At 38.2% G+C, this 25,280-nt stretch overlaps 1 protein-coding gene across 1 annotated transcript in view; it reads right to left on the reverse strand.

The window, feature by feature from the left end:
- htr7b (5-hydroxytryptamine (serotonin) receptor 7b) overlaps positions 1-24,582 on the reverse strand; it is a 34,685-nt gene extending 10,103 nt beyond the window's left edge. The window contains exon 1 of the mRNA XM_088624465.1: positions 22,928-24,582. Coding sequence (XP_088480591.1) covers positions 22,928-23,397 — 470 coding nt within the window. The 5' untranslated portion in view covers positions 23,398-24,582. The remainder of the gene's footprint in view (positions 1-22,927) is intronic.
- Positions 24,583-25,280: the final 698 nt, after the last annotated feature.

Consider the following 25,280-nt stretch of genomic DNA (forward strand, 5'->3'; position numbering starts at 1 on the left):
CCACTCCACTGACAGATAGAGACAGAGCTGCTACCCACCCTCTAAAAGAAAGTGCAATCGTGTTAGTATACTGTATTTTACAGAGGTGATCTAGAGTTACTTTTTCAAATCTAGGATAATAATTTGAGGGACAAGAGCAGAACAAGAACATGGATTCTGTACTGTTTTTAGTTGGACAGTATGTCCTCCTTTTTAACATACACGGACCTGAGAACCAGGAAAGTCTGAGCCAATGTAATTTGGAGCATGATCCTGACACTGTCGACCAATCCAGAACCGCAAGGCAGCAATGCTAACTACTGCACCACTGTGCCACCCTTTACTAATAATTTAATTAATAATTATTTTACTAATACATTTATTCACATTTGGTACTCAGACTTCAGAAAGCCATCATGCAGGGCCTGGCCTAAACAGTTGTGCACAAACCCGTCATTCGTGTCACAGTTTTTGTGTATACTGTTATGTTTTTGGGGAGTGCTCAGGTTAATATGGAAAGCTTTGTTGCACAGTAAACAGAGTTCTTTCATATAGTTTCTAAAGTGATCTGCCTTGTTTCATATCAGGAAAAATATTGTGCAACTTTGCATATTCATGCATATGGTATGTGCATGCAGTTGGGTTATGACCCTCATAAGCAATCAAACTGTGTTCTTTTAATGCTTTTAAAACCATATACTATACCCCTGTGCTTCATATGTCATAAGAGATACCACCTTATTTCCTCCATACCTTGAAACACAAAAAAAACATTTCCTGTTAATGAATGTGATGTGATTTTTCATTTGGCAGTGTAACCGTATTGCTAAAAGAATTTCATATGGTCTCTGTAGCATTTACTTTATGAAAGAACCTAAAATACAGCTTGATCTATTAGAGAATTGTTTATCCTCACCCATAGTTTGTCTTCCTATGATACTGTATAACCATGTTGGCCTACCAATTTTTGGTAAGATGTAAAAGATGGCATTACGATACATACTTCTGGCATTTGTACTTTGGGATGTTAGGAGGTGTTCTTGTTAAGAAGTGATTTTTGTATCAAACTGCTCTTTTTTTAGAATGTGACAAATAGTTTTGGTTTTGTAATCTTTCTTTGGAAAAGGAAGCAATTGGCTCCCAGCTGGTGCTCTGTGGCACTCCCCAACCGACAGTGTTACAGTATCTTGGGTAAAGGTGACAGGCTCTCGTTTGTAAACACAGCCACAAAGACCATTTTGATTTTGTGAGGACTAACAGAGCCCATGACAAACATTCTGGCCTCCCCCCTCAGCCTCTGTTCACAGGCTCTTGAAAGAGGGTGTAACGAACAGTTCTTTCCGGACCCTATGCGGACGACACAATCCGACGAAGTGGGGGAACACTGGGGAAACGTCATGCAGGAAAACAGGGCTGAAGACAGGGGGGCGTGTCCAAGGTGCGCTGGTGCACGGGGGAGGTGTGGCCGAGGCGAACAATCCCAAAGAATAATCCATAGAGTATCCAAAACACGAAGGTAAGTCCAAAACCAGGAGATCCATCAGAACTCGGAATTAAAACCACGAAGACCGGGTCGGAACCGGCGGACAGGGACAAGGAACAGGGGTTAAAACCTTAACGGGACCAGGCGCTTCCTGGTCCCGGACTCGCACGATATGGAAATCAGATGCAGAGCCCGGAAGAGCGTCAGCGCCTGGCTTTTAAGGTGGGCAGGGAATAGGGCGCAGGTGCATGGAATAAAGTCTTGAGTGATAGGGCTGGAGCACCCTTAAGGAGGGGGAACTAATATCGTGACAGAGGGAAACTTGAAAGTTACTGTACCTGTCAACTGTGCCTCAAAAGGCAATGTTGGTTTGTCAGGATCTGCTGCTGCTTTGGAACTAAAAAAAGGCTGTACTGTATGATAAAATGATGAATTCCTTAACTGGTGGGCCTTAACTGGTTCTCATTACTACTACTACTGCTGCAATACTGCAACAACTACTCCTTAATACATTGACATTAATGTTTTCGTTTTATGTGACTCTGTGGGGATACAACATGATTTTTAATGCTTACATGGAACAAAATTTCATCACATTATATTGATTTTGTTTTCTCAATAATTGTATTCTTCATTTAATTACTGTGATATTCTTCTATACATACTCCATACTTTTAGTTCCATGTGTGTGAGATATGCACAGTATGATTATGATCACATTGAGAGTCACATGTAGGAGTTTTCTTTGAAAGAAAAATTTAAAAAGACACTTTAGGTTAAAGAAATTAATATAGTTATTCTATTTGACACAAAAGGAAAATCAAAAATTCTGTGGATTTGTGGTCACTTATGTTCAGTGGAGATTTCATGCTCAAGTTAAACTTAAATCCAGCTTCAAGGCCACTACAGCAGTTCTGCAATTTATGACTGCCAGTTAGACAGAAGTGATTCATTCATGACAGTGAGTGATTTCATTCTTTTACACTGCAAAAGTCATTTAAAACCATCCCAGCTGACCAGAGTGAACTTGAAACACATGCATTTATGGAAAGCCCTGCCTGACGTCAGTCCAACTTAATTACAACCAATGCCTCGTGAGTTGCATATTCCTCATGAGAAAAAATGTGTGTGTTGTAACTACTGTACATGTAAATCCAATAACAGCAAAAATAATATTTCACTCCTTGGCACATAAGAAAAGTTGAAGATGACAACAGGCCATTAAGTGGCCCATCAGCGTTTGCCAATTTTGTATGCAATAAGTGATTCTATCACAGCGCCCACCTAGAGTTGAAAGGTAATTCTTTTCATACATTGTGGAGTTGCCATTTTAATAGCAAGGACCATGCTGTGACTGTACAGTATCTTTCTTTTAATCCTGTAAAACAGCATTTATACACAATAGGATGTCATTTTTTAATGCAGATTATAATTTTTTACTTCTTTAGTGTTTATGATTTTGATATCCAGATGGTTCAATTTCAGATGAATTAGAATTGAATAAACAGACTGAACATGATAAATGTGTCCGCATGTAATTTCTTGGCACGAGTAGCCTGGTGTTGTGTTCTGTGCTTCACTAGGTTCAATTACATTTTATATTTTTATGACCCATATTTAATAGATCCATTTTAGACGTCTATCCACTGGGTATGTATTGAAACTATTTTGTAGTACAGCCATCATTATACCTGTTTTGTTATGGGTAAGTTCTTACAATCCTTTTCCTCAATGCCCCTGGGTTAATTTTTGTTTTTTATATTTTTGTTAGACTATTCAAATCTTTGGAACAGTTCTGAATATGACAATGTTCCGTATTTTCAACTAGAGCTGTCTGACACTAAGTATTTGTTTTCTTCTTGATGTTTTTCTCAGTCTTCTCTGAAACATTTTGTTTCTGATTCTACATTTTGGGTGTCATTTTCCAGTCTTCCTACAAAGCGCAGCACATTAACTTAATAGAACAATTTCATCATCACACTCTTTTAAGAGGGGAGCTATCTGCCCAAGGGAATTTTTTTTTACTTGGATCTTGTGCATTTGATCTGTTTTTTTTAATTAAGCTGTTCTAACTTGGTGTATGGAAAAAAAAGACTGTTCGAGGTTAATTTGGAAACTTGTTTTGGATTCTAGTAATATTTGTTTGCAAATTTCTTGACTCTATAAAGACAAATCACTGAAACAAAATAAAGACATCTTACAGAAAAGTATAGAAAACATTTACAAACAAGTAAAGGCTTTCTGGTCCATCTTTGTTCATTTGGTTGCTCGTAGATTACATCTCCCAAAACCTTGTCCAATATCATTTCTTGAAGTATCCTCAAGTGTCATCAACAATTTGATTCCACTCTGTTCTCATATACCTGCAATTATTTTTTTCAAGCTCTAACTAAATGCATCTTTTCTGAAATTTCCCTTGTCAATCCTGTGTCCTTTGGGGTGGTATTATCAGTGGGTTTAAGGATTTTGGATATTTAAATTACATCACATCTAAAGAGATTCAGGTCCTTTAACCTGTCTATGTGAGGTATTTCTTTGACTACATTAATTCTACTATTAATTTGATCACTCTCTTCTGACACACTGTTTTTGGAACTTATCAGTAACATAACAAGATAACAATTCCTCACCAAGAAACTATTCCTAAGAAAGCAGGATATATTTCAGTGTGAAGATCCACATAAAAAGTTTATAGTTTTTTTCAGAGTTAATTACAGTCCAGATTTCTTTGTTCTGTATATTGATTTCACTGTGACCATAACAGGTTCTTAAATAAGTAGAAACAGTTCACTTGAATATGGCTAAAACACAGTTACTGTATAACGTCTTCATTAACACTATACAAAACAATATAACAACAAATGAAATATTCTATAACCATCTGTTCAACTGACATTACAGGGACATAATTATTTGTTATGGTTCATGATGAGACTTTAGAGCAGACGTGCAGTTTGGGAGAATTCAGATGAAAATGATAGAAGGCACCATTAATTACTTGAGAGCTGACAAGTCCTCTCTGTAGAGAAAATTTATTTTGCTGTTTGGTTTTTAGACGTGTTGTTTGTGTAGTGATTATGAGGGAGTACAGACTGTGGTTACTGATTCAAGTAAAACATTACCAAAGCAGTTTTTAGGCACAGTTTTCAAGATCTGGCAACCAAGTCAGACCGGACTTTAAACTCCGGTTTTATTGCATCTCATCGATCTCCAAATCCCTGAAAATTGAAAAAGCTTCAGGATTTGACAGCTCAAAGTGAGTCGAAGATAATTATTGTGAATCAGTCAGTACTAATATTTGCTTTTTACAAGTGAGAGTTGTTTTACAACAATTGATTCATTTTAAATACTTAAATATAACTGAATCTTGTAAAAAACATGCATGTCCAGACATTAACACTATTGATTGTTGAATCTTTTGTTCTTGTTAATTTGTTCAATTTGTTGACTGTTACCTGACAAATACAGTGGTATACCTTTACCTTGACCAGGCCCCATGAAGAGAACAAGATCTTTTTTTATGGTCACAGTTTGCTATCTGAATGGCGTTAACTTTACGTGTTTATGATACTTATGGAGTAGAATTTTTTTTCTTTGCTCTTCAAACAAGTTACCTTTGTTTGGATACATGTCCATGTCATAACCCGTGTTAACATCTAGAAAAGTTATTAATTCGATGTCTGTGTCTATTGCTTGTAAAAAACTATCAGAATACACATTTGGAAGAAAGGGGGACTTTGGGGATGAGGAAACAAAACAGAAAAAATAATGTTTCTTTACCTCTCACTTCTATGGACAAAGACATACTGTAATTTGAAGAGGAAGTCACCAACCTCCCCGTGTAAAGCTTGAAAGCTGTGTTGCTCAGTACTTAAAGAAGATTATTATTTTATGTTTTAAAAAGTCTTTCTTGATCCGAAATGAAATGTTACAAATACACGTTGCTAGTGTTGTTCTCAGTCTACTAGAATACTTTTAAATTTGTACATAATACGAACACAGATGTATTGCAAACCTTCCAGGGGGTAGTGCTGATCTTACACCCTAAAGCTTATGGGTACGGCTAAGGCATTGCCAAAACCCTTTCAAGAATGAGATGCTCTCTAATAATAGAACATAGGGGTCACTTGTAATAACTGGGATCTGCATGATACTTTCTCCTGGTTGTTAGTAGGTCTCAATGTCTTCCTTCCTTCTTTTTTGCGGTTACCTCCCTTTAAGTGAATTTGACATTTTATAAAATATGCACCCAATTCTATTGACCTGTTTTTGTGCTTGCCTGTATACAGTAGTGTAAGAAATGACACTAAAGAATCATCATCAACCATCTTTTTTTTTACTTGTGCTGTTATTCTCATCTTCCAATTTCCAATCTTCTAATGTGAATATTGTGATCAATGCAGTCCACATCAGATTGAAAACAACAATACTTTGCTTATTGTATTATTATTATTATTATTATTATTATTATTATTATTATTATTATTATTATTATTATTTCAACCACCTAGATAAGTGACATTTCACATGGTCATAGATGTTAGTGCTGAATGGGGAATTGGACACCAACGATGCATGAGGAAACGTCCTGCTTTCAAGGTATCTGTCACCACCACAACCTGTTTGTTTCACTACTGTACACTGATGAATTTAACTTCTTGAATGTGGACCCCCCATCAATCATTAAAACAGAATTCCTGTATATTCTTGGAAACCTACTGAATAAAACAAATTGATATTTTTGTACCAAGAGCTTTGGCAAGCATGTATCCGAAGCATGAGTTAAGCATGGCATCCTCTTATCAACCCAATTGCCTGGAAACCTGTAAGAAAGGCACATCACTGTGCTTCAGCAACAAAATTCAAATGGTGCATAAAATAACTGCACTCATAATAGTGATCCAAAGCCCCTTTTGATGCACAAGACAAGTGAACCATTTCAGAAAGCCCCCTCAAGCTATGAATGACCCATTTAAAAACATTATAGTCTACTATGAACATAGTGGCTACGAAGACAACTCAATTTACCTTTAATGCAGTTCTTCACTCTACTGTAGTGTAATATCAAATGCATTTGTTTTTTATATTTCTGATATATTTTATGATTTAATTAATTCATATTCTGCCTATTATGTTGTGAATGCAGAAAATTCTACCATTTCTCCAAATCATCTGAATGCAAATAAATTCAAATTCAGTGGACAGAAAATGACATTTTTTGTACAAACAGGTGTAAAATGTGCAGACACATTACTTCATAATTTTTCATCAGTTTTCCTTAAAACATTCTTGTATCCCTTAAGTACCAACAACTAGACAAGGTGCTCATCATTTGTTAAGTTTCTTTTGTCCAGTTGCTGATCAATAGAAAAAACCTCAATCCATTTCTTCCTCACAGTGCCATAGTCCCTGAACATGCATAAGATACTGTACGTGACCTCTGAAACATTACACAACAGAAAACAGAATAATTTGATAAGTGAAAAGCCATGCAACTTAAATGATGCAATACAATTCAAAAGTAATCAAAACTTACTAATGTTTGCTAAATATCGAACATTAGAAAACTCTTTGGAAGCACATTACTGAAGATTTCATTACATTCAAAGTGTTGTTCTTGAGGACTGATAGGAGTCCAGACTTTGGAGACTACATACAGTACAGTACATCATATGGGTGTGTGAATGTGTCTTTGAAGTATTATGGTGCCTCTCCACTCGGGACTTTGTAGCTCAGCACCACCATTCTGAGGATTGATTCTGAAATTAACAAGCAACCAGTGCAAAAGTCCAGATCTGAGTTAGTTGTAGGTCTGCTGTTTCTCCTTAGCATGAATATAAAGCCCACAAAACCAGTTTTCAATTTATTTCTGATTCTTTTATGCTCCAGATACTTCTTTGTTAAAAGCCAGACCTACTGTCTGCAATATGCTTTAGCTTTGTCCATATTCAGAACAGATTCAACGTAATTTTAATCTTTGGGGTGGAATTTCACAGATCTCATTTTAACTCATGAATAAACTGTGTACTTCTCATCTATAGATATCTAAAGCTACCTGGGGTTATACTTCAAAAAATTCAGTGATTATAAATGAAAACTCAAGTCTGCTGCTGATCTATTTTGCAATAAATTAATATTTTTTGTGATGTTGTCTCCCCTTGGATACTACTGTATTCTTTGTATTCACAAGCCAGCTATGCTGCAGTTTAGCCTCGTGTTGTATCACACTGTGACAAAAAATATGTTAGCTTCCCTTTCTCCCTGAATTCTAAATTAGTTACAGACCCCTGCTTTTCTCCTCCTCTCTGCTGTTACATTTTTGACAAACAAATAATGGGGCTGCAAAATTAAATGTTACACTGCACCATTTGTGGCTGAGCTTGTTTATGTGATGTGTTTGTGATTTTCCATTATATTGTTCGTATTCTGACAGGTTTTTAAATGTACTGTAGTCCACTGTACCCTTTTCAAAATATCAGACTGCATTGAGTGCAGGGCCTTGACCTCATGGTTAGCCTGATACTGCATGCTGCGTCTGGAAAAAATGCCAAAACTAAAGCACCTTCCAGCACATCAGGAGTACAAAAAGTAGCTGTAAATGACATCCGAAAGAGAGCAACGTCGAGGGCATACCCCAGCATGAAAGCAAGCCGATGCCTTTTAAAGTGAGAGAAATTATTTGAAATGTAACGATAAAAGAAATCATTATAGGGATGATGCTGAAATAGTTGTAGGAATGCCCAGTGATGTACAGTATAACCCAATAGTTTTAGGAACCCCTGACTGCTCTGTAAATACTAGGGCTGGGGACTAGAGGGTATCCAGTAGCCATACAGTACATCTGATCCTTTCATGTGCTGATCTTGGACAGTATTGCTGACCCAGCATTGATCTTATAGACAGTGTGTTCAGTAAAGTTGTCCAGTTGAGCTCTGCTTCTTCTCTGAGGCAACTGCCATGTAGGGAATGAACTCTCTGTGATTATTAGGGATTTATGATGTGGCTTTTTGTAGTTTCCAGGCAAAGTTCTGATCTGTCTTTTTGTTAATTGGCATTTCTACTTTACAAACCAAAACCAGTTTGGTATACTGAACAGGAACTGGTCTAGTCTTTGTCAGATTTCCATGTTTGAAAATGTCCAAGTCTGAGACCTTGCATGAGGAGAATCATTCTCCTGATGTTACAGGCACTATATGTGTAGACCCATGTTGCACAACTTATAATGATAATGATTACAGGGTCTTACAAAGATTGAGTAGACCTTAAGCTTGAGAAATTGCTGTGCAAGATTCTACGATGAACATGTGGATGCAAGATTCCAAACTCCCTCCCCTGTAAAACCTCTTGAAACACATTACACATCACATTGGTTTCAGAAACAGAGGCAAGTTTTTTCTTTTTGATCTTCAACATTTGTGTCCCGATCTACACTTCTGCATTTTGTCGTCCCTTTTTGCATTTCTCGCTGTGCCCCAGTGCCTTAATGACTAGATGGCTGCACCTGAGACACACAACTATCCAGATGGTGTACTCCACTCCCGACTTGAGAGAAACTGCTTGCGTTGAAGTATTGCTGGGGAAAAAAAAAACAACTCTCACGGATATATCAAATGGAGAGATGAGAAGGAGTGAGCTACAGCAGTGATGACGGAAAAAAAAGTTAATGTAGCCAGCCTGTCAAAATCCTGGGCCTGTGATCCCCAGTTAAGTGCTTGAGCATAGTGCACTAACCTTTTCTGGAGGAAACATGGTGTAGCTAGCACTTCAAAGATTAGAGCACATGAGAGGGATCCTTGATCACAGAACCCCAAGAGACACAGTGTTCTTTGTCGGTTTTTGTAATGTCCAGGTTCAGAGGCAAAAGCTTCAAAACAAGATACATGGCATGTACTGATTCACACTGCAAAAATCTTACACATTCTTATTTGCTTTAAAATTCAAGACACTGGTACAAACCAGTGAAGATTCTCAAATAAATGATCAATGACCTGGAATGTCCATGTATCGTCAGGATTGAACCTGGGAAACATACGCCACTGGAGGAATTTTGGCAATACGGATGCCTGATTACTTATAAGTTTAATTCTATCATTAAACCGCTATTGGTAACCCAGTCTGTTTCTGTTTCTGTTGAACTGGAGCAGGCTGGTGAGAATCACAGTGCTTTGCAGTAGAAATATGTAATTTATTTTTCGCATGAATTTAAAATCTGTTACAGAGGACAAATTTAGCTTGCATTACATAACAGTGACCTGAAAAGCACATCCAGCTGGCTGAAAGTATTGCAAAGGATTTATTTATTATACTTATCTATTTTGCTGTCTAGTGGATTAACAAGGTTGCTTTCCCCTCTTGTGTCATGTTATTACATTTAACTTAGTCGAGTGGCGCAGGCTACAGGAGAGATTACAACAAGGCACTCCCTGTCTGATGTTGTTGTTGTGTTCGTGGTGATGGCAGCTTCTTTGCATTTATATTTATAATTACTGCGCCCTGTTTTTTAAATCTGATGGACAGAGGGAAAATCAGGGTAGTTCATCCTTGTAGAAGAACCTGTGCTTGCACCAATGTTTACAAGCACTCAAAATAGCTTTTACTGAGGAAAACTGATTTTATGACTTACACTATAAAAACAAGGTATATACACTATGAAGCAGTGCATTTAATAAGAAAAAGAGCAGGATTATACCAATAACTAGAAATAATTAAGCTTTTTTAGAAGCACAGAAGCTCTGTGAGTACAGCTGACACTGATGGAATCTAAGGAGTACTGTCCCACATAAAGTCAGAAATAAAACAGGGCACTCCTTATATGACATCTTTGAATAATACATGACTTCTTTTATGTCTTTCCTGTGGATATCCTGTCAACTGTGGAAATTATTCTTAAAACCAGATATAGTATATCAGAGGCTTGAGTAAACTGATGCTATGATATCCTGATTTCATGACAGATTAAATTGAATGCATGGAAGTGCACTATACGTTATAACTATCAAATGGGTGGTAATTTAAGAAATGTACAAAAATCATTAGGGTTGTTTGTGTTGACTGACTGCTGACCTAATCTAGACAATGTGGAAAAGAAACGAAAAATGCTATCAACATCTTACTGTAGATGTATATTAAAAAGGTAGACACAAGTAAACTAAGGTGTTACCATGCAGATCCTTGCTTGTTGTCAGTTATGGTCACCATAATCCAAAAAGGATTCTATGGCTCCAGAAACACTTGGAAGAGGTGCTGGGGGGATAGTAGGGGGCGCTCTCCTGTGGTATGAGTGGGTCCTAATGCCCCAGTAAAGAGACGGGGACACTATACTGTAAAAAGGCGCCGTCCTTCGGATGAGACCTAAAACCGAGGTGCTGACTCTCTGTGGTCATTAAAAATCCCAGGGTGTCTCTTAAAATGAACAGGGGTATAACTCCGGAGTCCTGGCCAAATTTACAATTGGCCTTTACCAACCACGGCATCATAATAATCCTCATGTATGAACTGGCTTCATCACTGGCTCCCCACTGATAGCTGATGTGTGGTGAGCGTACCGGTGCACTATGGCTGCTGTCGCATCATCCAGGTGGGGCTGCACATTGGTGGTGGTGAAGGGGAGTCCCCATTACCTGTAAAGCGCTTTGAGTGGAGTGTCTGTAAGGATGTAAGTGCAGGGAATTATTATTATTAATTATCAGTTATCAGACTCAGGTGAAAATGAGGAGAAAGTGAATTCATAATGGGAAACGAGAGATACCACAATGACACTTCAAATGGTTTAATAGCTATTTAAGAAATGCTTAACTCAAGTATTTCTTTTGAACTACATTTAGTGAAATTCAGTAGATGTATGATACTGTATGATTTCAATCTTTATCCTCATGAAATGCAGACAGCATAAATGCAAACCGATTTCAGTCATTTCACTTTCTACTGCAGATTTGTTAAATGCCAACGAAGTACTTACAGATGTGTTAAATGTATTGATATGATACTCAGAAATTTACAAACAAATATAAAACAATGATCTTGAATTAGTTTTGCACCGTGTTATGTAATATCGTTCGTGTAAAACGATTTATTTTAGGAGCTTAAATTTCACAAATCACTTGGATTGGATTTGATTGTTTTGTGGGCTCAGTGATGTGACCTATCATTTCTTCATGTTACACATCACATGTCTGGTAATAAAAACCAGACTTGGGTTAGTATTAGGCGACAAGTACAATTTTCAATCACTTGATTGTTCGCAGTTTTAGTGTGGAAACATAAACTTGCACCTTAATGTGATGAGTATGGATTCAGCACTTTTTCTTTCTATGAATTATCTTTTTTGAACCTTTGGACAAATCACCACAGTGACTACAATGGGGTCTTATTTTCCTGGCCATGTAAGAAGCCTTTGGTATGTGCTATAAGTCTGAATGAATGGGTGATGACAGCAATGGTATTTTTAGGTGTGTGAATGGGATTAAGAGCAAAGGCAATGCTACTGTGCCACATAGGAGCATTTTATGTGTGCCTTTAGAGAATCGCTGATTTTAATTTGAAGTTTGAAAATTGCAGAATTCTCCTACGTCCTCCGAGTATACCTATCCTGGGCCTCAAATGATTCTCTCTGAGCAAATGTCTTCAGCTCACCTGCTGATTTTCATTAGGATTCGGTAATAGGTGGTAAAAAATGTGCAAAAGACATCGCTGTCCTCAGGAACTAAAACAAATCTGAAACATGTCCACTGTGTCCCCCCCCCCCCCCGCACTGCAGCTTTGAATAGTGTAAATAAGACCGTACTCATGCAGGCTGGGCTTGACAGGTATCAGCTCAGCTCAGCTCGGCTCAGGTGTGCCAGTGTGAGCTGCTCTGCCAGCTCGTTCCATTTACAAACAGGGAACACCAACAACACTTAAACGTTGCCTCTAAGGCAAAAGATAAATATTTGTTTTCTTGGCAGCTATTCCTTTAAAACCCTTGTCCATATCTCAGATATTGCTACATTACAGGACTTCAGAACCTTAATTTGTAATTTAAATCTGGATTTGGCTTCTCTCACTCTAATGAGTTTGTTACATTCCCCTTAGTATTGCCCTGAGATTCTGTGTAGATAAGAGTTTGTTTTCATGTTCTTTTTTTTGTCATTGAATTATTATTTATTTTTTCATTTAAAATTTAATAATCAGCACATTTTATCCATTTTACTTCTAAGATACAGTGTTGCGTCACAGCAGTCAACTATCAGCAGGGATTGATAGAGATTACTGTAATGTAAAAAATGTTAACATTTTTTTCTACTGCTACAACAATCACAGCTTTCTAGATACAACTGTGACTTTGCTGGTAAGCAGAGACTGGATTCTCTGTTGACAGTCTGGGAGGTTCAATAAGAGTTTTCATTCAAATTTAAAAAAACTACCCAAACAGACCATGTTTTGTTTGGTGAGATTCTTGGTATGAAGCATTATTTCTTCCAAACTTTCATTAATAAAGAACAGTAACTCAGAAAGATAAGAACACTCCATTCACAGTTTCTCAAAAATGCGCAGTGTTCCAGAGCAACATGTTTAAATCATACAGTACAGACTAGACACAAGCAATATTCATGAGAGGTAAATATTTCCAAAGACAAATATTTATGGAGAAACTGACTGAAACGCACCTGTGCATGTAACATTAACAGATAAGAAAAATATCCCTGTGGTTCCATGACTCCCACAAGGGGAAAAGTGTTCACTCACATTGAAAATACAGCAGTGGGATGTATTAGCTTTCTACTGTGTTGGAAAACATTAAGACTACATCCAGGATTGATCCCAGAACATGAAAACACCTGTTTAGAAAACTTTTATTTTCTTTTAGAGCTTAGTGCAGTTTTAGCATTACAAATAGGCTTTGTATAATAATATTAGGACATACCACAGTAAGTAAACGTAAGTGCTACCACTTGAACATTTCCTGAGTACTGTAGTTTGTAATGTTTTTAAGTTTCTAGAATTCTTCATCTCTGGAAAACAGAAATACCACAGGAGATCAAAAGGGATAGGCAAGGTAAACAGAGAAGTATGTAGGAGACACACAAAAATACTAAATGACCATATCAAATTTACTACTTCAACTTTTGAGACTCAACACCAGTGGTGACTTCAGTACCTTTCCTTTCTAAGGCATTGCTGCCCATATATCAAGGCTATCCAAGATGACATGTATGCTGTATACCTAGGCTTTGCAACACTTCACAAAACTGATAAATATACAGTATGTACTCTTTCTTTCCCTTTTAGTACAAGCTTCATTTAAAAGAAAATAAAGATTGATGACACAAAATTGTGGTTGATTGCTATAGACCTGTGATTGAAAACCCCATGTTATCTTTCCCCACAATGACAGATACAAGATTCCACTTCATTGTGCTCTAAGTGCTCAATCACCTCTAATCAGACGCTCTTTTCCCCTCACATTTCTGAACTCATATTTCGAATTTGGCTTTATTCATTTAGGTGGAGCTAAAAGGTGAATCTTTTTTTTCCTCATAAAGCCCTTCACCGTGCCTTCGTCATATGTCATGTTATGAGTGCCATACTTTATTGCAAACGTTAAAAACAAACTTTTTAATGTGTTTGAAATATTGAAAATTAGTATCCTGAAAGATTCACAAAGCACTTGAATTTACATTTTTTACTTTATAACCAGAATTGGGGTTAAGTTACAATGGTGGTGTTCTGTGAAGGTAGATGTAAAGTTATTAACAGCATTGCTATGTTCTCAGTGTAGCTTAGTGTAGCATTTATTGTCTTTGAGCAGGAGGTATGCAACACAAGTTGCATTTTTCCTAATATGAATTTTCTTTGTAAAAATATTCAGTTTTGTTTTAGAGAGTAATCTTGATGATTCATCCTAAAAGGTGAGCTGAACCGTTTTAAAGATTTGTGGGATAAGCCTTTGAGACCATTAGGTTTAAAAGAGGAGCTCAGTGTAACTATGCTACAACCTTTATGCCTTTAAATGGTAAACTCTGATATAGCTGTGACTGTACCTGTTTTTGTTTTGTTTTGTTTTTCTGTCTTTTTTCCTTCTTTCTTCTTTCACTCTTATTTTTTTCCCTTAACTCCATTCTTCATTTCTTTTTCTTACATTTATTGTTATTCTCTTAAAAAAATGTAAAAGTTTAAATATTGATGTCTCTGCTGTGATATTTGATAAACAGTATTGGGGAAAAAGAAAAAGAAAGTAATCTTGATAAGAAAGCTAAGTGTCCCTTTACTCCTGCTGCATCAAACTCTCTGCCTGGGGTGGCAGGAATGTCACTAATGGACAATCAATCTAATTGATTTGGACTAGAATAAGAAATCGCAATGCCAACACCTCCTCAAGAATGAGCCACAGTTGTGTGCTACACATCCTCATGTTGCACGTACCAATTTCAATCTGAGAATGGAATCTCGTCTGACCTTTGGAAGCTGCTGTCCCCTTTTTTAAGTGCTCTCCAAAGTGTGTCAATTGTCACAGCAATCTTAATTCAGCATTATGAGGAAGGCAGGTCACCTGCATTCCAAACCAGACCTCATCTCCTGTGACTTGCTCACAGTGCCTATTGAGGAAGCAAACCAAGGAATATCTCTGAGTGCTTGTCAGCTATTTAGATCCATAACATTTTATTCCAAAATCCATAACCAGCATGCTGCTTCCATACTTTGGAAGAAGATTGAAGATCCATATCTCCACAGACATATGTAACCACCTAGTGGAACTGATACTGTGTTGTATCCCAGCTGTGACCACCACTAGAGGTGAGCTGACCAGCTATGAGGGAAATTTCCACTATATAGCACATCAGGTAAAAAAAGTGAAAAATTACTTTTTTGTTAATAAAAATTGCCTTGGTTATGAGCTTGAATTGTAATGTTTGGAACCAACAGGCAATATAAACAACTACAGGGGATAATAATCTATCACAGCTAACTCTATGAAGGCATTTCTGTTAATTGGAGCTGCTGAAATGGAACAGCATGATTGATTGCTACAATTTTTGTCTAAACAAGTATACTGAAAATCCCAATGTGCACATTTGGCCAGTCTCACTTTGCAATCAACATTATAATTAATGTTTTAGTGAGTAATTTCAGTCAGATCAATAGAAATGTCTAATGGCTTCAAAAAGATTTTTAGGCATTTGCCTTTAGAAATTATATGTGAGTTCCAACCGTCAATTATGCAGTCTAAGACACACAAATGTATTTAAGACATTATGTATACAATAATCTCCAGCACAGCACTGATTAATAACTTCTAAAAACACACATAGAACAACCAACAGACTGGTGGAAGTGTTAAAAAGAACTTCCAGTTCTTTAAACTCTCAAAGATAGCTTCTGTTAGAGACTAAGCTACATTAAAAATACAGCTTAACCTATCACATACTGTACTGGTACACGTGATTATATTTGTATATCACCACTATGCAGTGTACAAATGCTTTCTATGCAGCAAATGTTAAATTCTTTGACTCTGTATTGTTAAAAGAAAGAGAAAATATTTTCCTTTGCTATTGTATCAGTGATTGTGAGAAATGAAAGGGTACATGGGGTATTTGAAGAATCAGATCCAGATAATGTGGAGATTGGTTGTGACTTGGATGCCATTTACCTTGTATTACTTTATGTGAGATTGTAGAGACTTTACAGATACTGATGTCCATTATGGAGGATATTATACTGAAGAGCACTGTCATGGGAAATATCATTATGGACCACAGAACAGGCAGGCCCTAGGAGTAATGCATCCTGTCCAATTCAGAGGAAAAGGTCCAGCGCATTACATGTCCCATGACTCCTGAGGACAGTAGAGCTGTAGCTGATTAGACATTTTCCTAAGTGAATGTTGGTGCCCATGTCTCTGATGCATTGTTGAAGGCAGCAGCAGACCTGGAAAATGTGTCAGTTCAGTCAACCTGTAATTGTTTACAGGAAGTGGTTGACAGATAAAAAAAAGACAAAATATAAAATCAGCTCCTGCCTGGATGGATAGACAAACAGACAACGTGTTACTAAGGAATTGTGATATGGATACCACAAGATAAACCATGATGGACTATGCAAAGAAAAAAAGGAAACATATAGTGACACCCATTTAATGCGTGTCCTAAAAGCGATCACTCATAATGTCACTTATGACTATACAAGTGTGTCTACAAATGCATCTGATGTACAGTATAAACAACAATTGCATCAACCAGGGTTTTATGCCAGGATGGCTACATGAAAGATGACAATCACATGTGAATGTATAGAGAAGGTTGCAGCAGGATCCCAAAAGATGTGATTTATACTGTAGGTCAGTCGGGACAGAAACTATGTAGAGATGTGTACTGTTTCTGAAGGCAGAGTCTTAATGTGGATGTAGTGTTCCATATTTTTCTATCTTGTCACTGTGGACCTTTTAACTTAATGTTGTTGGCCAGAGCTTAGACTATGACAGTGTTGTATGGTAATATGCCTTGATTTTAAGAAATGGTATTAATAAAAAACGTTTTCTGCATTCGGTTTTCTGCATTAATCTGAACTGTGGCACACCTTTGTGCCTTCTCTCTGAGTTCATTCTAATTTCCAAAAGAATAAAATACCATCTGCTGAGAATAAGGAGCCATGCTGCCTGCCCAGACAACAAACAAAAGTTTTGCACAAGAACCTAAAGTATGGTTTTGTATGGAAGCAAGTGTTTGACTTAAATTGAGAGCAGTCCTGAATATCTTTTTGTGAGCCATGTTTCAGAGCAGCAAGTTTTGTAGAGTGTTTAGAGCAGGGGTCTGAAACTCCCAGTGGCCTAGAGTCTGCTGGCTTTTCTTTCACCTAGGCTCTCAGTAAAACAATGAGACCTCAGTTAATTACAGTAATTTAACTGTGTAATCATAATACTTCTAATTGGCCTCTGGAGTGTTATTTCAGTAATTGCACCTTTAATGAAGTGAATGTATGAAGAAGTTAACAGTAAAAGACCTCATAATACAATCACACAAGGGCCTCAAGGAAATGTATCTGGATCCCCCCCGTTCAGAGTCTGAACTGTTCCCTCTGCGATGATAAATTATCCCTTAAAGTACAGACAGTTAAAAAACCTGTTTTAGTAAATTCAAGATCTAAGATAATCTGTAATCAGTTTAGCCGAATGCAAATCTAGCTACCGATCGTGACTCATTACCCGTTCCGTCAGTGAGGGGCAGTCTGAATGCTGACTCATCTTCATCAGGTAATAGATGGTTTCCTGACAGTCCTGCCTGAAGCAACTTCCCCAGTTTAATAAAGAAGTTTACATGAGGAGAATCGGGAATTTCCCTCCTGCCGTCCACCTGCTGCTAGCTATAGTAATCAAATTCCTAAAAATTGCATCACTTTGTGTCAAAATTATCTTTAGAATCATGAGCAGCAGAAGCCTTTATAAACAATTTTACACTGCTTTTATAATAAGAAAACAATCTATAGCTGTGGTGACTCACATCTTAATGAAGGCAGTATAAAAACAATAATCAATGGGTTGATATGAGAGATTGTCTGGGCAGGAACTCTGGGCATTTCTTGATATGAGTAGGGAATTATCCCGGTGTCTGGGACAAATTTTCCCTCTTGGCCTGTACCGTGGCCTCCAAATTGTCCCCATGTACTGTATGATTGGCTTCCACTTGCCCTGCGATGGACTGGCGCCCTGTCCTGGGTGTGCCCTGCCTTGCGCTCGTTGCTTGCCGGGTAGGCTCCGGCTTCCTGCGACACCGTATGGTATAAAGCGGTTTGGCAAATGACTTTAAATATACACAACCCTTAATAATAGCAATTGTAAATAAGTCCTGGTGTAACTAATTGCCTTTCAAATCAAACAACAAGCTATTATGTCAGATTAAGATCACAATTAGCTACAGTATTTTTTCTCGGTTTTCATTTGTAATTACTTTTCAGAATGTTTAAGCATTAGATTTTGACTTAGAGGTAGTGTGACAAAGTTTAAATACAGGTAAATAAAGGTATATGTGAAGATGGCTTTTGTGCTATAAGAGGTGAGAACCGATAGTGCAGCGTGCTAAAGCACTGTGAATTAAGCACAATTTCTTACAGAAGTGCAGGTTTGAATCTCACACCTGACATTCCAACAGGTCAGTGTCACACCATATAGTCTAGAATGGACTGATTGGCCACCTCTTGTTTGTAAACTCACGACGGGTTTATACCACATTAAGAGTGAAAACAAAAACTAATTGCTCTGCTGAAAGATGTTTTTGTTCTTGGTGTGGGTTCTCCCAGCATTTCCCCTAACTCTGATTCTTCAGTCTTTTTCTTTTGTGTCTGAACACCTACAGTATCCTGTGGCCACCTGCAATCCTTTTCAGTCTGTGTCTCTCTCTCGTCAGCCTCTTTTTCTTTCGGTCTATGAAGACACTCTTCTATCTTGTGTATCATTTGGAAACAGGCTTTGCCTTTTCTGAGTAAGGTTTCGGGCCAATAATGTACATACAGATATTTTTGTTCTAGAATACAGAAGAATCACAAAAAAAATAAACAACTTGCTCTCTCCAGCTCTCTCTGTATTCATTAATTTGCCTGTAAACCTGTATTACTAAACCTAATTAATATATAATACGTTGTAGCGTTCAGAGACAGCAAATGCCAAAGCCTGCATGAAGTACAATTTCATGCTGGCTTATTTTTAAATAAGATTGTTTAATTTTTTTGGAGTCACCGGGTAATAGCAGTTCAACAGTTGTATCATTATCTTGGAATGAAGAGGTTTATCTTTTAAAACCCTATTCTGTATATTGCATATTGAACAATTACATTTCCCTTTTTAAACACTATTTAAGAGGAACTTCATCAATGTTTATGTTCATTTTTGTTACCAAACTCTGTTGAGGGCAATGTAAGAGATAGCCATGCCTATTGGCAATTGTTTTCTTTAAAAATTAACATTTATTTAACAAAATATGTGTGTTGTGTGTGGAAGATGTGGATACAAAGTTTCTGATAAAAAAAGATGCAATGATTTGTACACATTGGTATATATACTGTACAGTAGATGACAGCATTTTAACGATGCCATGTTAGTGATGTTTTCATACTGCTGGTTTAATTATACTGTAAATGTAGTTAACATACAGCAGTAATCTTAAAGGCAACAGGTTTAAATACTGGTTTTGACAATAGAGCCCCCATTTTAGATATAATCCAGAAACCTACAGTCGTGTTTTGAATCCTACGCCTCATTTCTTTCACTAGGGAGGGACAACAACATCCAACAACTGGATGCTTTGTGATAGCTTAGGATACCTGGTGAGAAATGTCTTAACCAGCTTAGTTAATGGATAGCCGCCTGGTAACTGCAACTGAGAGATGAGACGGAGAGATGTTTGAGACGAAATGCGAAGGGAGGCGTTTGAATTCAGTGTGTGTAGCTAATGACGTAATGAAGGTGACTACCTGTAGGTTCAGCTGTGTGAGACTGACTTGTTATTGTAACGCATATGGCCATCAGGGTGTGTAAGAGCCGGCTTACCAGAGCAGTGACGTCGCCGCACTTCCCTGTGTTAGCAGGACTACAGCTACTGGGTTGTAAAGAAATCTCTCTTCAGCTCACCGGGCTGGGTCCCTGTTGAGTGATGCGGGAATCCCTGGTTCGAGCCCCCAATGGTGGGGGGCCGACCCTAATGCGGCAAGGGCGCCCACCGGAACCCCCGTTGCGTTATTTTATTATCCCTCCCGAACTTATGTTAAAAACGTCCATTTAGAGTATCAAAGTAGTAAAGCCGGGTTTTTCTGAATAACAAGAGCCTGGGTTCTACACTTCCGTGCAAGAATTAAAATATTAACACTCTGATGGTAAAGGACATTCAAAGTAATTAAATATTTCGTTTTATTTTACTACCTTATGGTAAATGGCGTCGCAAAATACGCGCTGACATGAGACACAAAAACAAAAGCAAACAAATTGCAAAACGAACCTGCCGCAACAACCTTTTAATTAACAACGATATTTTATAAATATATGCAAAGGTTAGTACTGCTGCAAAAGACAAGTGGTAGTGAAACCGCCACTTCTGCCTTAACTTTTCATCGGTGGTCAAAAGCGGTGGTTTTAGATCGACGTCGTGCTTCCTCTGTTGGGTAAAGCACGGCAGAAATAGATCTTTTAAGAGCTGTCGGCTCTCTAATGGTATTTCTGTCGTGCTCTAATGCGGGTTTATACCGCTGGGTGTAACTGAAGTGTAGCCGCGTCACCACTTAAAAGTCTTTATCATTGGATGAATCGCTAAAAACATTTCGCTCAACTTATGGTCTATTATAAAAGTGTTGCGTTAAATATTTTAAGAATATCGTGTGGGTGTACGTCTGTTCAAATGTTCACTAGTCGTCAGTGCATTCATTTTTCTCAAAAACTAAAATTATACTGTACGTCTTCGACGAGACGTGCAGGGTGGCCTACAGTACATCAACACTGGACAATTCCGAACACTTCAAACGTTTTGACATTTTTGTGGGATTCAGCGATCACATACTGTGACGTGTGTTGCTCCTTTTAAGTCTGTTTTCACTCTAAGCCCTGCTGAAAACAATTCTGACCAATGTCAAAAACAATTAACCGTTTCCAGTAGTCTGGGTGTCACAATAACATCAGACGACAGTGGGCCAGGATGCCTGGTCTCTTTATTCAGCATTAGCCTGGGAGAAATTATGCTCCTGAAGACATTGTTAGGAATGGGACAGCGTGAGCCATGATAAAGCATTTGACCACTGGGTCTGAGGTTAATTGGGACGTGTCTTGTATTCACTGACGTTGATTATCTTGAAGGACTTAAATTAAGAAATAAATTGCTTTGCAGACAATTAGAGTCTTAGCAGGGAAGGGCGTCTTCTGCTAACGGATTTAAATAAATCAATCCTCTCTCCGAATGTCCGCATAATGTCCACCCAAGTAGCCGGTTCCCTGTAAGAAAGTGCTACAACTATGACAGAAAATCAATTCTTTACAGCATGTTTCTGACAACTATCACAGAGGATTTGATAACAAGAGAGATGGTGTCAAACTAGCTAACATAAAAAAAAAACTTAGGTTGCAACACCACTACAAATCTAAAACGCTCATTCATGGCGACTTACTAATATAATAGCCATGACGTCAGCTGGTCGGGCGCGCTTCTGTGTAGTGATTTTCATGCACTGTAGTGCTGGATCTGACTTCTGGTGAAGTGCTATAGCTGACCTGTAAGCTAACCTGACCTTTGTTTTCGAATGTACAGTACGTCACCGGGATAATTTTCCGTGTTCATTAAAATATGAATTTAAAAAGAAATCATGTTTGCACCATGTGATGTGCTGTACTTCTGGTCTTACAGCCTAACCTTTTAAACCGGTGAGGAATTAATGAGTCCAGTGTAACCAGGAAGCTCTTCTTATTGCATGGTGGAAATACATTTTTGTGGACGGACAAGCAACTCAGTGGTTGACTGAAGCCTCTATTTTGTTTTTTGTTACCACCATAATTGAAAAAGTAGGCTTTTGGACAAACTTTGGACACAGAAACTACCCGTAGTTTCCAGACAATGTATATTGACATGTAGCCTATATGGAACGGGCCTAGTAGTAAAAATAAACATTATATATACATTTCCTAGTGTTCACATATTGAGCAGACATTTATAATTCACTTAAGCATTGTATATAGATGAGTTAAATGTGGTTAGACTAGCTGAATCTGGAAAGATGTACATCCGGCGCATAAAGATGTCTTCTTATTGCAGAGAGTTCTTTAATAAGGTATCCGCATACTAATGTTGCAGATTTATTAAGATACTGAAATACACCAAAAATGATAGTCGGAAAAGATATTTCTGTCAAAATAGTTCAGGTGGGGAGCTGCGTGAGCATGCGTAGGCTGCAAAGGAACAAGTAACAGGTTTATTCCATGCTGAAAAGAGAAGAAAGAAAACACAACGTTTCGGTCATGGAGCCTTCTTCGGGTGTGAGCAGCAGGTGTGTGTGCATGGAATAACCCTATTACTTGTTCTTTTTCTGTCAAAATGCCGCCAGCCCTCATGTATTTTTTATCTGCGTCTCTAAAAATATTCTGATTCAGTTAATTGGAATGACGTTCCCACAGATTGAAGTCTAAGAGGAAGACATTATTGCAAAATATTTTTGGTGTTTTGATTATTGACTTTCAAAAACACAGTCTTCTTCTTGCATTTTTGTTTTACATACATTACTCTTCCTACATTTTTGTTTCAATTACTTTTTAGTTTTTAATTTTCTGCAAAGCCAAGAAGTTTGTTTTTGTACTACATAGCGCATCGTGTACAGAAGGTGCATGGCATTTTCCCCTACATTTCTATTTCTGGTTTCTTCTCTGAAAAGCAGTAGGGTGTTTATTTTAATAAGATAAACAAGCTCTACTGAGGGTTGAGTTCAAAAGCATTTTGCATCCAACAAGTAATTCTGCCACCTTACCTGTCCACACTGATGACACAGAGCGTCATTATGGATGCCGTGCAGCACATTACGTCCATTCCGATAAAGATATTGCAAAACACCTCGCCAAACAGCCACTTTCCGCCTGTGAGGTCCGTCACGATTACAAAGGGCATGACGACCACTGCCACCGACAGGTCCGCCACTGCCAGAGACACCAGGAGATAGTTGGACGGCTGCCTCAGTTTCTTGACCACACAGACTGCTATCACTACCAATGTATTCCCCATCACGGTCACCGCCGTGATAATGGTTAGCATCACCCCGATCATAATCTTCTCTACCGTACCGAAGTCGAGGAGTTGTTCCCCGCATGACTGACTCACGTTGGCGGTGGGATCCGAGGCTGGGAGGCTGTTGGAGAGATAGAGCTGTGTGGTGGCGTTAGACGCTTCCCAAACATTGTCTTGGTGACCCAAAGCAAGTTCAACACCCGAGGTAGCAAACATCACGGCCGGGAGCTGCCCGTGTCGGTGCTGGGGACACCTCGCCAACAGCGCGCTCTTGTCTGGAGCATACTTAGGAGGTTTTTATTCGTCTGCGTCTGACCTGGGGTCCATCTGTCGTTTTCCCAGTACCAGAAAAATACAACCGCAATCAAACCGCAAAACGCCACTTTGACAAATATGATGAGTTAATTCATTGAGGAATCCGCTTGGAGATGCGCTTGAGGTGAAAATGCCATTAAAATCCTCCGTTTCGGTCTCATGACGTTCTCGAAGATTGCTTCTTCCTCTCGCATAGCTGGGAAAGACCTTCCTACAAAGTATAAATGTGTGGGGTTTTTTTTGCGCTTTCTGCGGGGAGAGCAAGCTGTGTTTGCTCTGTAAGTTCAGCGGCTCCTCAGGGTCTAAAACGCAGGCGTTGCTGCAGTCTGTGTAAAACCGTCTTCTTCCTCTTTGAACCTTTGAGACAAGTGCGAAAGCCAAAACGGAGTCTTAAAACGACTGTGTGCAGATCTACCGTACAGAGTTCACCTTGTGACTACAAATACTGAGATCAACTAACAACGCCAGTCTTATCAGATGCAAGGGGTTACTGTTTTCTCTTGCTTTCCAACTCCTCCGGGTGCTATTACGGCGACGGTGCAAAGTTCTTTTCAGTGATCCAGTGTGACACCCACAAACAACACACAGTGCCAAAAAGTCATTCGGAAATACACGGAGCCGTGCAGAGATACAGTACCTAAAGATTGCGAATTGTGAGACTACTGTATATATTTTTGTAAAGCGTCCAATTACTTTTTTTGTCCATAAACATTAAGATAAAATACAGCTTTCACGCGTGATTGCATTGATTTCTCCTGACATATTTTGAACTGTATTTCAGTTTGCAATTCTTTTGTAAATTGTATGTACGGTGAAATAGCTGTAAATGTCACCGCTTGCCGAGACCGGTGTTTTCACATTCTGCAAAGAATCGAACTATCGAAGATGATGATGAAGATGATAAAATAATGATTGAGTAAGCTAAAATTCGATGACAAGTTAAGTAAAATCAGATAAGGTTAATCCTCTTTAGGTGTTTTGTTTTTTAGGAACAGCATAAATAATTAAAATCTTAATTAACTACAATACAAACTGGTTTCTAATGCTGAGTAACGAACAGTATGCGAGCAGTATATATACTGTACGAGCCCGTTTACCTCAAGCATTACGTGTGATGTTCCCGTAATCGCTCGGTAGCCTAATTTAATAGGGTTCTGGAATGACCGTTCGTTCTGTGCGGAACAGCTGTATTCTGTAACCGAATGGACGCCCGTCGTATTGATGAAGTGAGGGAGCCGATGTTCTCGCGCTCAGGTGTCTGCGTGGCCACACCTCCTCAGGGTGGGAGTTGTGCGGTACACTGACATCGCCAATTATTCGTGTTAACTTTATGAATGAGCACTCGTGTACTCCTCGAGTATTGCAGCTCTTAGAAGTATTTCATGCAGATTTTACTTTCATTTGCATTTCATCCTCGTAAAACAATCCTCTTGGTGCTGACATGACGCACTCTCATAATGTACGGTGGATTCATTCTTAAATATAAGAATATACTGTTTTTATATATTCTCTGTAATTTCAGGAACCACTTTTAAAACAGTCGAAAACAATGGATATTGAACTTTTAATACAACCAAATATATTGTATTTCACAATTACTAAGTCATGAAATAGCTTCCTGGTTTTCTTCATTTTAAGGACAAATCCAAAAACTGTCATATTTTACGTCTAAAATAAACTCAGAGACTACTACATTCTGTATTGGTACTCCACCTGTTTTCTCTCGAATACAATTTTCATTCACCGTGCTCTTGGTTTTTGTAAATGTCACTGCCACGCTCCTG

This window comes from Lepisosteus platostomus, chromosome 3 (genome assembly GCF_059453375.1).
Source record: "Lepisosteus platostomus isolate fLepPlt1 chromosome 3, fLepPlt1.hap1, whole genome shotgun sequence".
Lineage (NCBI taxonomy): Eukaryota > Metazoa > Chordata > Actinopteri > Semionotiformes > Lepisosteidae > Lepisosteus > Lepisosteus platostomus.